This window comes from Epinephelus fuscoguttatus, linkage group LG1 (assembly GCF_011397635.1).
Source record: "Epinephelus fuscoguttatus linkage group LG1, E.fuscoguttatus.final_Chr_v1".
Classification (NCBI taxonomy): domain Eukaryota; kingdom Metazoa; phylum Chordata; class Actinopteri; order Perciformes; family Serranidae; genus Epinephelus; species Epinephelus fuscoguttatus.
Genome location: NC_064752.1, coordinates 9,145,751 through 9,160,756, shown reverse-complemented (window position 1 = coordinate 9,160,756; position 15,006 = coordinate 9,145,751). Strand labels below are relative to the sequence as shown.

General features: G+C 43.5%; 1 protein-coding gene across 2 annotated transcripts in view; it reads left to right on the top strand.

The window, feature by feature from the left end:
- LOC125894403 (filamin-B) overlaps positions 1 to 15,006 on the top strand; it is an 89,907-nt gene that overhangs the window by 71,212 nt on the left and 3,689 nt on the right. Inside the window, exons 26-47 of one of the 2 annotated variants that reach the window (XM_049585757.1) lie at positions 405 to 578; positions 715 to 877; positions 983 to 1,143; positions 2,630 to 2,921; positions 3,084 to 3,237; positions 3,320 to 3,509; positions 3,628 to 3,875; positions 5,007 to 5,078; positions 5,739 to 5,844; positions 5,948 to 6,088; positions 6,492 to 6,620; positions 7,022 to 7,195; positions 7,443 to 7,601; positions 7,903 to 8,106; positions 8,735 to 8,887; positions 9,184 to 9,306; positions 10,462 to 10,728; positions 11,470 to 11,607; positions 11,694 to 11,809; positions 14,053 to 14,185; positions 14,299 to 14,475; positions 14,633 to 14,851. In XM_049585757.1, coding sequence (XP_049441714.1) covers positions 405 to 578; positions 715 to 877; positions 983 to 1,143; positions 2,630 to 2,921; positions 3,084 to 3,237; positions 3,320 to 3,509; positions 3,628 to 3,875; positions 5,007 to 5,078; positions 5,739 to 5,844; positions 5,948 to 6,088; positions 6,492 to 6,620; positions 7,022 to 7,195; positions 7,443 to 7,601; positions 7,903 to 8,106; positions 8,735 to 8,887; positions 9,184 to 9,306; positions 10,462 to 10,728; positions 11,470 to 11,607; positions 11,694 to 11,809; positions 14,053 to 14,185; positions 14,299 to 14,475; positions 14,633 to 14,851 — 3,693 coding nt within the window. The remainder of the gene's footprint in view (positions 1 to 404; positions 579 to 714; positions 878 to 982; positions 1,144 to 2,629; positions 2,922 to 3,083; positions 3,238 to 3,319; positions 3,510 to 3,627; positions 3,876 to 5,006; positions 5,079 to 5,738; positions 5,845 to 5,947; positions 6,089 to 6,491; positions 6,621 to 7,021; positions 7,196 to 7,442; positions 7,602 to 7,902; positions 8,107 to 8,734; positions 8,888 to 9,183; positions 9,307 to 10,461; positions 10,729 to 11,469; positions 11,608 to 11,693; positions 11,810 to 14,052; positions 14,186 to 14,298; positions 14,476 to 14,632; positions 14,852 to 15,006) is intronic. The other variant, XM_049585766.1, reaches the window with a different exon arrangement.

Below are 15,006 nucleotides of genomic sequence, written 5' to 3'. Positions count from 1 at the left end.
GATACATTATGATTTTAAAAAATATAAATTATAGCCGCTTTAATTAAACTAAAACTCCCATCTTTTTTTTCACAACAGCAGATACACACCTTGTAATTTGACTTGGACTCACAGTTTAAAGGGAGACTCCAGTTTAGTTTTCCCACAAATAAAAAAGTAAAATGAAATTAAAAAATCTCCACATTTCCCAAAATACACCTCACTTTAATCTTTCATGGGACCTTTCCTGACCCATGTATGCGCATGTCTTTCATATTTAATGTCCCCAGTTTGCAGTGTGGGTTTTCTGTTATAAATCTTCCACAGGCTGAGTAGGACTGACCGTCACTAGTAAACTGAAGTTCGTGTGGGGAAAAAATGGTTGGAATGTTCCTTTAAACATACACTCCTCCTCTCTCCTCCAGCTGTTTACAGAGAAGCCACCACATCATTCACGGTGGACGCCAGTCCTTTGACGCGGCGAGGAGGAGACCACATAAAGGCGGAGGTCAGGAACCCGTCCGGAGCGCTGACAGACTGTGAGATCACCGACGCAGGCGACGGGACCTACAACGTCGAGTACACTCCTTTTGAGAACGGTAACAACCTGCTGCACCTGTGTGTGTGTGATCAGGACTGAAAAATATAAATCTTTACCAAACTGTTTTACTGTAACCTACAACAACATATCTTACTCTGATCATCAACTGCTGTCTGTCCTGATGTGTGTTACAGGCGTCCACAACGTCCACGTTCTGTATGACGACACACCAGTTCCTAAGAGCCCGTTCAAGGTGTCTGTGTCGGAGGGATGTGACCCCAGCAGGGTGGTGGCTACTGGCCCTGGGCTCCAACAAGCCCTGACTGACAAGCCAAACAACTTCAACATCATCACCAGGTACTGCTTATAGATAGTGGGCAGAGACTTGTTTTGTTTCAACGTTAAAGTCTCTAACTTCAGGTCAGACTGTTGTTAATTGTGGGTGTATTCATCCTTCACCAGAGGGGCAGGTATCGGCGGTCTGGGCATCACGGTGGAGGGTCCATCAGAGTCAAAGATGTCTTGCAAAGACAACAAAGATGGCAGCTGCAGTGTGGAGTATGTTCCCTTCACCCCTGGCATGTACGATGTCAATATCACCTACGGAGGAGAGCACATCCCAGGTGAGATGAGATCATTTAAGATGTCATGCTGGTGTGGTTTAAGATGACAGCACTGTTTGGTCAGTTGGTTCAGTGTCTGATATTATTCTATACTCTTATTGAGACCAAAACCAAAAATGTGTCAGTCCATCTCTCAATACTTCCTACACAGTCTGCGGCACTTAGCTCCAAGCCCACTGGTACAATCTTTAAAACCAGCTCACAAATATGTGGTTTCATTTGTATGCCTTTCAGTTTGCTATCCAGTATTTAAAAAAACTACAACTCCCAGAAGGTGGAGCTTCTACCACCAGGGTTGCTTACAGGTGTGGTGCATACAGCCAGTGATTAGACTGAGATTGGTTACACTACCACCCTGTCCATTGTTGCCTCATGTATGATCAGATAAGGTGCAAATAGACCCAAAGTGAAACACTGCAGAGATCTAAGTGTGTGAAATCTTTTTCTGCCTAGTGTTGCATGGATCGCTGTGCCATTCATTTTAGTCTTTATATGGGATTTGTTGAAAAGAAAAATTGTATACAGACTTATCCTTTAAATCTTAACTGTCTTTAAAATGGTCACTCACGTGTTTGTTAATTTGTCTTTGCTCAGATTTCCGTCTGTAAACAACTGATGTTTAGAGATGTGTTTTTCTGTTAATGATAAAAAGATGTTGCTGACACAGAGTGTTTCAGTCTAATGTCTTAAAGATGTGGTTGAAGTAAAAAAAAAAAGCCACAGCTCAGTTTAATTGACTTTGTTCAGGAAAAGCTCAGCGTGTTTCCGTGTTCGACACCTTTCACAGACTGCTGCTGGTTTGTGGTTCTGCTGTGTGAAGACAACTGGAGCTACAGAGAGCTGCAGCATACAGAAACCATGTCACCCAGATCAAACTCACAAAGAGTGGAACACCAGGATAAACTTTATAGACTTATAGCAATTAGCCAAGAGTTAGGCTACTTGTGATAGTAATGTTTATATTTAAGTATAGAGTTTAAGGATCAGTGATGCACAGGCAGACTGAAAAGCTAAATATGGGGCTGTATTTTCCAGGAACAGGCAACAAACAATTATTTTTTTTGATTAATCAGTCAGTTATTTTAATGAATATTCAAATAATTGATTGGCCTATAACATGTCAGATACAAAAATGCCCCACCAGTTTTTAAAAGCCTAAATTAATGTCTTTAATTAGTTTGTTTTGTCCAGCCGACACTTTAAAACCTCAAGATATTTAATGAACAGGCCAAAAAATCCTCATAATCTGAGAAGTAGGAACAAAGAAACGTTTGGCTTTTTTGTTCGTCTATTAAGCTGTTGCTAATTATTGTTTTAGCTTTAAATGACAGTGAAAATGGGCAATGTATTAAACCTGTTTCTTGTGGGAACAATATGATGCACTGTGTCCACAAATAATCTTTGTTGGTTCTTTAAAAGAAAAAAAACCCTCAATTTATTTGCTTTTGTGACTTAATCCAACATTTCCTCTTTCTGTTCTTTCCAGGAAGTCCATTCAAAGTCCCAGTGAAGGACGTGGTGGACTCCACCAAGGTCAAGGTGACTGGTCCCGGTGTGGGGTCAGGGGTCAGGGCCAACATCCCACAATCCTTCACTGTGGACTGCAGGAAGGCCGGTGTGGCCCCGCTGGCTGTGGCCGTCACGGCTCCTAAAGGCATCGCAGAGCCCGTGGAGGTGACGGACAACGGGGACGGGACTCACCTGGTGTCCTACACTCCATCTATGGAGGGACCGTACTCTGTGGCCGTCAAGTACGCAGAAGAGGACGTCCCCCGCAGGTACTGAGTAGTACTGCAGAGGCACTATGAGTCAGTGCCTAGTTTTTTTGTACTTTATTCACGTGCTGAGGTGTTTGTGTTGCCTCTGTCAGGAGCACATCAGCACTGTACTGTTGTTCTGACGATCAGTCTCCGTAGTAACTGTGTCTGTCTTCTCTTCAGTCCCTTCAAGTTTCGGGTTCTGCCCACTCATGATGCCAGTAAAGTGCGAGCCAGCGGCCCCGGTCTGACCAGTGGCGTCCCTGCCAGCTTCCCTGTTGAGTTCAACATCGATGCCAAGGACGCCGGCCAGGGCCAACTGAGCGTGCTCATCACTGTCAGTAACACACACTCATAATTATACACACACATGGGGAAAAAGACATCACACTAAAATATCTGTTCTCCTTCCTCTTCAGGACCAGGATGGTAAACCTAAGCAGCCCAGTATCCACGACAACGGTGACGGTACATACCGGGTGTCTTATATCCCCGACCGTACAGGCCGGTACACCATTGTCATTAAGTATGGCGGTGACGACATCCCTGCCTCGCCTTACAAGGTCCGCGCCACGGCAACTGGAGATGCCAGCAAATGCACCGTCACAGGTACATAACTATGAATTATGATGTCACACAGACAACATAAATAAATTGTTAAAAAAAACAAAATAAAATAATATGGAGGGAACAATACCTACTAAAAATGTCTTCCCTCTCCTCCCAGGTCCAGGTGTGGGTCCCACTGTGGCTACTGGCGCGGCGCTGGGCCTGGTGGTGAACGCTAAGGGTGCTGGGAAGGGGAAGGTGAGCTGCGTGGTGGTTCAGCCCGACGGCAGCGAGGTGGAGGCCGAAGTAATGGAGAATGAGGATGGCACCTTTGACATCTTTTACACAGCGCCAGCACCTGGGAACTACGTCATCTACGTCCGCTTTGGAGGCGAAAACATCCCACGCAGTCCCTTCAAAGTCATGGTGAGTCATTGTGGTCACTGTGTTCGCTCTGATTAGAGAAACATAATAAGTTCATGTGAGCTGAAATGGTCGTCTGTTGCAGCTTTGAACAGAAGACATGGAGACAGACGGAGATCTCACTGTATTTTTTATTAGTTTGTACTGTATCACAGTATACGTACATATACAGTATCTGTACGGACTTTTAATATTTTTCTTGTCATTCTAGGCAGCTGCTGGAAATCAAATTAGCAGACTGTTGTTTCATCCTTCACTTTAAAGTTTACATGATCACTGTTAATGCAGGTCAAGTGCAGATTGATTTGAAAAGAGGCCAAAACAATCAGCTGATGCAGGTTTAAGTGACGATAAGTTGATTAACTTTTTGACTTCATGCCTTCAGTTTACAGACCAGGATTTACCCACAAAGCCACAGTACTGTATGTCATCAATACCTCTGTCTCTTAGACTCTGTGCGTGCGTGTGTGTGTGTGTGAGTGAGAGAGAGAGAGAGTGTTGCACTTTCCCAAACCAGTCCCACCACACCTGCCCTTCACCAGTGTGTAGCTACACATAATTTCACTCTGTGGTGCAGGACATAAACAAATAAGTAAACTGGATACTAAGAGTTAAGATCCATGTCATGCCTCAATTGTGTATCAACATAGCTGTCTACACATTCTGATTAACGGCTGTCCTTCACATGTAGCTTTGACCTTTAAGTATTTTAGAGATGTCTGGAGAGCAGCTTGTTATGTCATTCAGTGCATGCAAGTCTATTCCTTCAGCGCACACCGAACACACCATACATACACCCTGCTCACATGGCCGGTTTTAATACTGCTGGGTAACTCAATCCATAATAGCACATCAAAAGTAGGCCTAGTGGAATAAAAAATCCAATATCGGCCTCCAAATTGTAGTTGAGTGGAAGTATGTAGTAGCAAAAAAATTAAATAGTAGGTACAATTTTTTTAGCTGCTTCAAGTACAGTACTCGAGTAAATGCATTTGTTCCAACATTGATAGAAGTATAACGCTCATTGATAGAAATGGGTTTAAGACTCACTTTTTAACACCCTAAAATGTGTGTTGGTGCTGGATTAAGTGTGTGTGTGTGGTCAGATTTTAACCCTCACTGTCGTGTCTTCAGGCTACTGATGAGGTACCCATGATGCAAGACATGCAGCGGAAGGCCGCCCCCGGAGCTGGCTTCCAGCCCTGGGTACCCTCAACACACACACACACACGCATGCATGCACACACTCAAAAAACCCCACACGAGCTAACTTGCTGGAACACACCATATAGATATAGTTATTTGGATGACGATAACAAGATTGGCACACACTGCACAAAACACACGCACACACACACACAGCTCCTCTCTCTTGCAGGTGGCTGCTGGTTCAAACTTCTCTCTCCATCCTAAAATGTACTTGCTCGCCTGCTTTGCCTCCTCCATGTCATCGCTTCTCTTTTTGTCTCAGCCAATGGGATCGCGGCAAACATGAATAAATAAAGCCCAGGTGTTTGTGAGATGTGTTGCAGAAGGCGTGGCTATGGTAACAGGTGTTTGAGGATTTTTTTTTCCCTTCCTCCAGGCAGGGTTTGTTGTGGCGGTCTCTCTCTCTCCTTTTCTTCAGTGCACTCTCCATCGCTGTGGCTGCATCACAGAGTCACATCATCATCATCATCATCATCATCATCTTCCTCCTCTTCTTCCTTACTGCTCCATCACACTACACTTCCCAGGATGCCCCTGTGTGGGCGGGGGCTTGGACGCAGCAGCATGTTTCTAATGCAGGTCACTGGGATGGACAGAAGTTGTTTTCAGTGTTGAATAGAGGCGTTAAAATCTTTGTGTGTGTTTGTGTGTCTTCAGGTGACATCAGAAAACTACAAGCCAATCAGCAGCAGCGTTAATGGAAGCGGCTTCAGACCCTTTGACATGGTGATACCGTTTTCCTTTAAGAAGGGAGAGGTCACAGGTGAGACTGATAAGAAGCAGGTTTCATTACAGGTTAACATAACAGTCAAATGGGAATATGCAAATAATATTTACATGTGTCTCCAACTCTCTGACTCTCTCAGGTGAGGTGCACATGCCTTCAGGTAAAAAAGCTCAGCCGCTGATCACAGACAACCTGGATGGGACGGTGACGGTGCAGTACTCACCCACTGAGGCCGGCCTGCACGAGATGCACATCAAATACAACGGCTCACACATCCCAGGTCAGCACAGTCTGCAACTTAGTAAATGGGGTTCTCTAGACTTATTGAATATGTCTTGATAAAGGCGCATGTGACCATAATGCTCATACTTTGTTAAATAAATCAATGCAGAGGTGAGAGGTGTGTGCGGGAAATCCTTTTTTTAATTCCCTGCACCACAAAGAAGACAAAGCCAGTGATGTGCATGTCGCCTACCACTCATAGATTGTTATTGCTTGGGATCAGATTTCCCTTCATTGGAATAAAGGAGCCCAAACGTTAAAAAAAAAAAAAAGATCCAGATTCAAAGTACACTGAAGAGTGAGGACTGAGGACTTCTTCACTTGTAGTTTTAGTGATTTTAAATTGTAGTGGTAATGAGTGTGTGTGTGTGTGTGTGTGTGTGTGTGTGTGTGTGTTGCAGAGTCTCCCCTTCAGTTCTACGTGAACCACGCCAGTAGTCCCAATGTCACAGCTTATGGTCCTGGTCTGAGCTATGGCGTCGCTAACAAGACGGCCATGTTCACCGTCTGCACAGATGACGCCTCTGAAGGTACGTGAGCTACAGGAAGAGCTGGTAGTTACTCCTGTTAACGACTGTGACTGTGTGAATTAGTCACAGTGGGGTTGGGAAACAATAGTCACATTTTTTTTGTAATCATGAAATTTGCTGTAAAAGTTGAACAATTCTGCAACAGAAACGGTATCAATAATACTGAGGCCGATATGTGTAGAATTTGAATATATCTGACTTTAGACATTAGTGGTATTCACTAGTGTTAGTAGTATTTATAGCAGCACCAGTAGTGACATCATCTGTACTGGTAATAATGTAGCAGTAATTCTTAAGATCATGTCAGTATTTTGGAAAGAGGTTTTTATTTTTTAGAAATCAGCGATGACATCCTGTTTCAAATATAATCAGTACGTCTGTCTGTCTGTCTGTCTGTATAGGGGGTCTGGACCTGGCCATCGAGGGTCCGTCCAAAGCAGAGATCAGCTGTGTGGACAACAAGGACGGGACGTGCAGCGTCAGCTACCTGCCCACTCTGCCTGGAGACTACAACATCCTGGTCAAATACAACGATGACCACATCGCCGGCAGCCCGTTCACCGCCAGGATCACTGGTCAGACTGCAAACACACAGACACATAAACAGGCAGAACATTTGTGATCAATAATCCAAAGCTTTCACAGAACCACTGGAAAACAAATCATTAATGAGAAGTCTTATGATTTAATTTCTACCCTCCACTGTAAAGAGTGAGGTGTAATTTAACAAAAGAGTAGTTCATAACAGACATAATGTAAAATATCTGGGTTCAGCTACACGTTCACAGTGGGGTCCTAACTGTGTGTGTGTTTGTGTTTCAGAGGACAACCAGCGGCGCTCTCAGGTCAAACTGGGCTCAGCAGCAGATTTCTCTCTGGACATCAATGAGACAGACCTGAGCCTGCTGACCGCCAGCATCAAGGCACCGTCTGGACGCAATGAGCCCTGCCTGCTGAAGAGGATGGCCAACAACCACATTGGTAACATGCATACACAAACAAATACACACAAACTACACACACTCTCAAAAGTAATTAAACAGTTATAGTAATATGTGTTGATTTGAATCTGTCCTTTCACCTGTTTTCCTTCTTCTCTATTTCCTTCACATTGCTCTCTCCACTCCTCACCCTTCGTCTGTTTTTCACCTTCCTTTCTCTCCTATTTTCTTTTCTCCTCCTCGTGCTATTTCTCCTGTCTTTTTCTTCTCCTCAACCCTTTTCTTTCATCCTCTCTTCTGCTTCTCTCTCTCTGTCTATCCTCTCCTCCATGTTTCACCAGGTATCTCCTTCATTCCGCGGGAGGTTGGTGAACATCTGGTCAGCATCCTTAAGAACGGCCGTCACGTCCCCAACAGTCCCATCCCCATCATGGTCGTCCAGTCTGAGATTGGTGACGCCAGCCAAGTCAAGGTTCACGGTGACGGCCTCGTCCAGGGAACTACTTTCAACAACTCCAGCTTCGTGGTCGACACTCGCGAGGCCGGTCAGTATGCAGAGCATCTTTGTCACACCTGTATTTAATTGTCTAAATGCCTTTTTGTTTTAGCCATGCTAGTGGTTTGACTCTATGGATGAGTATGTTGTCAGTTCACACTTGGATGGATTGTCACGAAATCTATCAGCTAAAATCTATTGCTAAATGGCAACTACTAGCATGCTAACACACTAAACTAAGATGCTGAACATAGTGAATATTATACCTGCTACACATTATCATTTTAGCAGTAGCTCAACTACACAGAGCTGGTAGCATGGCAGTAGACTCTTAAGCCCTATTTGCATGGGACTAGTTTAACTGGGGGCCTCTGGAAATTTAATAATTGCAGAGGTCATCTGTGGTCTTAATCCAGTGTGAATCTGCCACGTTTGTATTTTGTCAAGTAGAAATTCTCCTACAAATTACCACATTTCACTAAACTTAAAGTATTTTACCAACAATATTATTATATTTATAACACTGTTATAACAACACTACTCACAGGTAACTGCTGAGGTTGGGAATTATCACTTAAAAGTCTGACAGCAGCCTGTTTAGCGAGCCAATGGTAGCCTCATGTATGTGTGTGTGTGTGTGTGTGTGTGTGTGTGTGTGTGTGTGTGTGTGTGCGCAGGTTATGGCGGCCTGGCTCTGGCCATCGAAGGTCCCAGTAAGGTGGACATCCAGACGGAGGACATGGAGGACGGAACATGTGGAGTCACCTACTGTCCTACTGAACCAGGAAACTACATTGTCTCGATCCGCTTTGCAGAGGAACACGTCCCAGGTAAAAAACAAAACTAATGTTACTGCTCTGTGTGTTTCTTTTAAGAAGACATTAAAACTCTTCACACTGAGCATCGCATCATCTGCATATACAAACAAGTCCTTCAAAGTAATAGAATTTTTTTTAGAGAAGCAGGAGACACGATGCATCCAGCAGGTAAACTTCTGAAACAAAAACTATTAGCATCATCATAGATTCTGGATATTTTGATTAGGGAAGAGTAGACTTTTAATGAATGAAAATTAAGTTTATCTTTTCAGACAAATAATTTAAGATGTGTTTATGTTAATCAACAGGAAGTCCGTTCACGGTGCGGGTGACAGGGGAGGGTCGTATACGTGAGAGCATCACACGACGACAGAAGGCGGCATCTGTTGCCAGCGTGGGGAGTGTCTGTGACCTCAGTGTAAAGATACCAGGTACAATACAGTTCACGCACTCACGCACGCACGCACGCACGCACAAGCTTTCTCTCCTCGCTAGTCTGAAGGCTCATGATTGGACCACCTTGATGGCAGGCGCAGTAGATTTCGTCTTGTTAGTATCCCTCACATGTAGATATTGGGTGTTTGGTTGTTTTATTGGTCAATAAAAGGTACAAATGAGCGGGTCTTAAACTTGTTAAGTCTTGATGTGTCACAGACTGTCAGCGTTCTGCCCAGCTGAAATCTGGAGACATGCTTGGACTGAACACGTCCTGCAACACCAGAGCAGCTCCTCCTTTTCTAAAACTGTTTCATGTCTGAAGTTCTGACATTTCTCTAGTTTCTGTCTCTGTTGCCTGTTAGCTTTGTCTTGTCCTTTCTTAATCTCTTCTTTTCCTGTCTCTTTCCCTCTTCTTCTGTCTTTCCCTTTGTCACCCTGCCTCCTTTTAAAAAAAAAAAATCAGTTTTGACATTTCTTCATCTCTCCTTCGTCTGTCAGTTTGTCTTCTTTTCTGTCCTAATCTTTCCTCGTTTGTATGTCTTTTTCTTGTTTTGTCCAAATCCACTTTCTCCTCTTCTCTCCTTTCCTCTTCAGTTTCTTCTTATCTTTTCCTCCTTTGTCTTCTGTCACTGTCACCAATTGTTCCTCTTGTCTTCTCCTTCCACCTCTTTGTCCTCGTTCCCTTCTCTTCCTCCAGTGAGCTGGTTCCTTCTGGCGTTATCTCGGCATCTCCTTTCTCCCACCTCCTCCCACTCCTACTGCTCCCTCTGGTGGTCTGGAAGATCCAGTGGTTGCAGAACTCGTTCCGCTGCCGTTGCACAGGATCAGAGCTTCTCCCCTGGGCACGTGCGCTTCATCTCTGGCCTCTCTGGTCTGGTGCTGGCAAGGGGGACGAGGGCAGTGAGGGGTGTTTGGGTCGTTGATGCCTGCTGCCCAGAGGGCGGTGCCAGGGTGGAGGGTGCGTTGTAGCCCTAGGGGAAAAAAGCAGGGTTGGCAGCACAAGGTTTGCAACATAACATGCTTTATTAAGTTGCAGCTGCTCCTTATTTCTCTCGTCTTTGTCATCTCATTCTCTCATTTCACTACCACCCAACATTTATTTCATTTTAGCACAAAAAAGTGATAAAACTGTCTGTCTGTCTTTGCAGCAATCGACATGCAGGAAGTCACTGCGGAGGTTATCTCCCCCTCTGGAGAAAAGCAGCCTGCCGAGCTGGTCGCAGCGGGTAACGACACCTACTGTGTGCGCTTTGTACCCACAGAGATGGGTGTGCACACTGTGAATGTGAGGTACAGGGGCCTGCATGTGCCAGGCAGCCCCTTCAAGTTCACTGTGGGGCCTCTCGGAGAGGGCGGGGCCTCCAAGGTGAGAGCAGGAGGTCCAGGACTAGAGGGAGCGCAGGCAGGAGAGCCAGGTAGACTCCCACACAGACATCATCCTTACAGGGACTTAACATCAAGTACATTCATTCCTTTACATCAGGGCTACATGCCTGACCTATAAGAATAAGTCTGTATATGTTGTTTTTTTTTTTTTTGTTTTTTTTTTTGTATTTGTCAACAAATCCCACAAAAAGACTAAAATTAACAAAGAACTGATTTGTTGTCCAGATATACATAATCTGCTACACTGTGTATCATGTCATCAAATAGTCCCCATTAAGTGCTATATTTCCTCCTGACTAATGACTGCTTAAAACTGTGGCCAGCTATTTTTGGAAATTATTGAGCTTTTTATTGAAGATAAATAGAAGCTAAATATCTATTTGTGAGCTGTTTTTAAAGATCTACATCTTCTGTAAGAACCAGTGAGGCTGAGGCCAACAGACAGTACAGAGAATTAAAAAAAAAAATAAAATAAAAATAGATGGACATTGTTGTCATCGCATTGTTGATTTGCATCCACAGAGACGCTTTCCAGCTCCTAATAATGTAGCTGATTTATGATTATTTCGCCTCATAAATAAAAACACATAACTCTGTCCTACATGATATTCCATTCACTTAAAAATTAAGAATATTGGTATCACTGCATATAGGATCACAATCAAATCTAGAGGTATCGCCTGTCTCTACTGCAGAAAAGGCCTGGACTAATCTGTTAGAAAGAGGTCTGTGTATTGTGGATTTAAAGTTTTCTCATACCTCTTTCTCAGCTGACTTCAGTATCTGGACGAGGGAGGCGGGGGCCGGTGGTCTCTCGATTGCCATGGAGGGACCCAGCAGGGCGGAGATCTCCTTCGAGGACCGCAAAGACGGCTCTTGCGGTGTCTCTTATATTGCTCAGGAGCCTGGTAGAGAAAACACACAGTTAAACCTGATGATTGATCACTGATGCATCTCTGTGACTCTAATTTACACCTCGCTCCCTCCTCTCCAGGTGATTATGAGATTTCTGTGAAGTTTAACGACCAGCACATCCCTGACAGTCCCTACCTTGTTCCTGTTGTTGCTCCAGCAAACGATGCACGCCGCCTCACTGTTGCCGGCCTTCAGGTGAGGCATGAGGAGACACCTCCACACCCAGCCTGCCCTGCCTTGCTAAAAGGGCTCTGGGGCACAGTTGCATAAAAATGTGATGTCATTAGTAAAGACACATTTTACTTTGATACAGAAAACATGAACTGGGTGTGATGGTTCGACTGGTTTGGGTTTAACATTGGGATCACATTTATGGCGAGTGATCACTGTAGCAGTAACAAGTTTTTAATGGCTGCTGCTTTGAAATAATGCTGAACAGGATTTCAACATTAAAAATCCAACTCGATGATTTAAGCCCCCAAAATCCCACTCATGTTTTAAAACTCAACACAGCTTACAGTTGAGTTTCAATACATCAGAGAGCTGTAATGTGAGCTGAGTTGTAATGTGAATTAATGATAGTCTAAACATGTTTTTAGAACTTTTTGCACTGCAACAAAAACAAAGTACTTTGGAGACTCAACACTGAGATGAGTTTCTGTAAAGCTAGCCTTAAATGGCCCTGATCAGTCGAACCTTTGCAGTTGTTCTCATTGTCAGGTTAAATTGTTGAAGTTTTCTTTATGCAACTGGCCTCATGGATGTGACCACAGCCAAGCAAACTCAGTTTCTGTGTCAAGTTGACATGTTGGCCCAAGAGAGGAACTGAAGGAATCCTCAGAGTGTCAAAAAAGAAATGGTTCATCCTTTTTGGACACATTCACAAGTATTAACCAGTGTTCTAACTAGCGGTTATTTTCATAATCAACTAATTGATTGTGCCATTCTTTATATTATCTGTCAGAAAACAGTGAAAAAATGCCTGAAGTTATATCTTCAATTTTCATTGTTCAACCAACTTAAAACCAAAAGGTAATCAATTAACAATCATGTAGTATACAAAAAGGCAGAAAATCCTCACATTTGAGAAGGAGGACCAAAGAGTGATCAGCATTTTTGCTGACAATTAATCAATTATTATAGTTGCTGCAGATCACTAAAGTCAACTACTAGATTAATGTTTAGGCTCTTATTAAACTGTTTCATTTTGGACAGATTTCCTTGACACAAACTGATGAGTTTAGATACTATTCAAGTTTTGTTGTGATGGTGGTACTGGCGGACATTAGGATTTATCCTCAAATTTATATCAGGAAATCTTCCCTCTCTGGAACGTTTTGCCTGGCTCTGGTCATCCCTCTACTGTCTGGTGTGGAACTGCTGGTGTTTCTCTTGTGTTTCATTTAAAGGCTTTTAACAGCATCATCATCATCATCAGCTCCCTGGTTGCTTAGCTACGGCAGACAGAGGCAGGCCACAGCGAACTCCTGCTGTACTTTTAGAGACTAGTGTGTTTGTCTGTAGCTGTAGACAAATCTCTGCTCTGCTCAGTCTGTAACACTCGTGTTAGGTAAATCTGAGTCGTATAGTACAGTCAACAGTCAACACAGTGAGGTACTTTGATTTGTCCAGCATTAGTATACATAGTAGTGCATGTAAAATTTGATTTGAAAATGTAATAATAATAACAGTTAGTATCGGTAAGGTGTGGAATTAAACTACTGTTTTGATGTGGGCACTACCACAGAGAGATTTCAAACGATACCCAAACTGTGACACAAGTTTCCATAAGTTTTGTCCAGCCAGTTAATGTGTTTATGAAATGCATCAATTAGAGCCAATTGGTCAAACTTAGCTCATCACTGTAGAATCAGCAAAGGCATATACGTCTGCTTGTAGGTAAAAAGATGTCGGGACAGAAATGCCTAAGAAAAGTTTGAGGTAATTTAAAAAGTGTCCCTGTTACATAGTTTGTCCACCAGAGAGCACTAATGAGTAACACTATAAAATGTCCCACTCAGTGCATATCTTAGCCGCAGTTCTTAACAAATTTAAAATGAGATTTTTTTTTTTTTTAACTCCAAGGAAGTACTCAGTAAATCTGATAATGTTTACAACACTGTAAAGACTGTACTGTAACACTGTAGTGTCAATGTGTGTAACTCTACTTTTTAACACTGTGGCTGTCTGCCTCTGTCTGCTTACGCCATACCAACAGGAGCTCAGGTAAGACTAGAAGACAGTCAATAGAATACATGGAGTGAAAACATTATTTTGTTTGTAGTACTTTACTCCGCTACTGAAAAGTGAGTATGCCGTTGGATGTGTGTGTGTGTGTGTGTGTGTGTGTGTGTGTGTGTGTGTTTTGAAGTGTTACCTTAATGTCTTCCCTGTTCATCTGTCCATCCCTGCACACTGTGTGTGTCCGACCTTGGTAGGAGTCTGGTCTGAAGGTGAATCACCCAGCATCCTTTGCAGTGTGTACAAACGGAGCACAGGGCAAGCTGGAGGCCAAAGTCCACAGCCCCTCTGGAGCTCTGGAGGAGTGTGTCGTCACTGAGCTGGAAAGAGGTCTCTGTGTGTTTTTAATGTGTTTCCAGGGCAACATTTAATGACTTATAGAGGTCTAAAGAAGTCAGATATTGGGGCTGCTGGTAACTAAATCCCCCTGTCCTCTTCTCTAGACAAGTACGCTATCCGGTTCATCCCCAGGGAGAATGGTGTACACAACATCGATGTCAAGTTTAACGGCTCTCACATTCCAGGAAGTCCTTTCCAGGTCCGAGTTGGGGAACCAGGACAGACAGGAGAGCCCGGTCTGGTCTCAGCGTATGGAGCTGGATTGGAGAGAGGCACAACAGGTGGGTCACCTGTCTGTCTGTTAATAATAAGAATAACAATAACACAATAAGAATACTTTAATTAAAGGCCAAAATTATACATTTGTCAATTTTTTTTGTTTAACAAAAGGATAACACTGTGACAAACGCTGCTGTTTTTTCCCTTTAAATCCTGCAGGTAGCCAGTCAGAGTTCATCATTAATAACACTAAGGCGGGCCCCGGCGCCCTGGCTGTGACTATTGAGGGTCCATCCAAGGTAAAGATGGACTGCAAGGAGGTTCCAGAGGGCTACAAGGTGCAGTACACTCCCATGGCACCTGGAAACTATATGATCAGCATCAAATATGGAGGACCGAACCATATTAATGGTAGTCCATTCAAGGCCAAAGTCACAGGTAAAGTGATGAACATCTCCTTGTTAAACTTTCCTGTACTCTGCCACTTTAACAACAAAACAGCTGTTAGTGATTTATGTATGTTTAGTTGTTTGGTGCATTTTTCTTTACCATGGTTAGCTACTCAATCATAAAATATTTATACTCACTCCAAT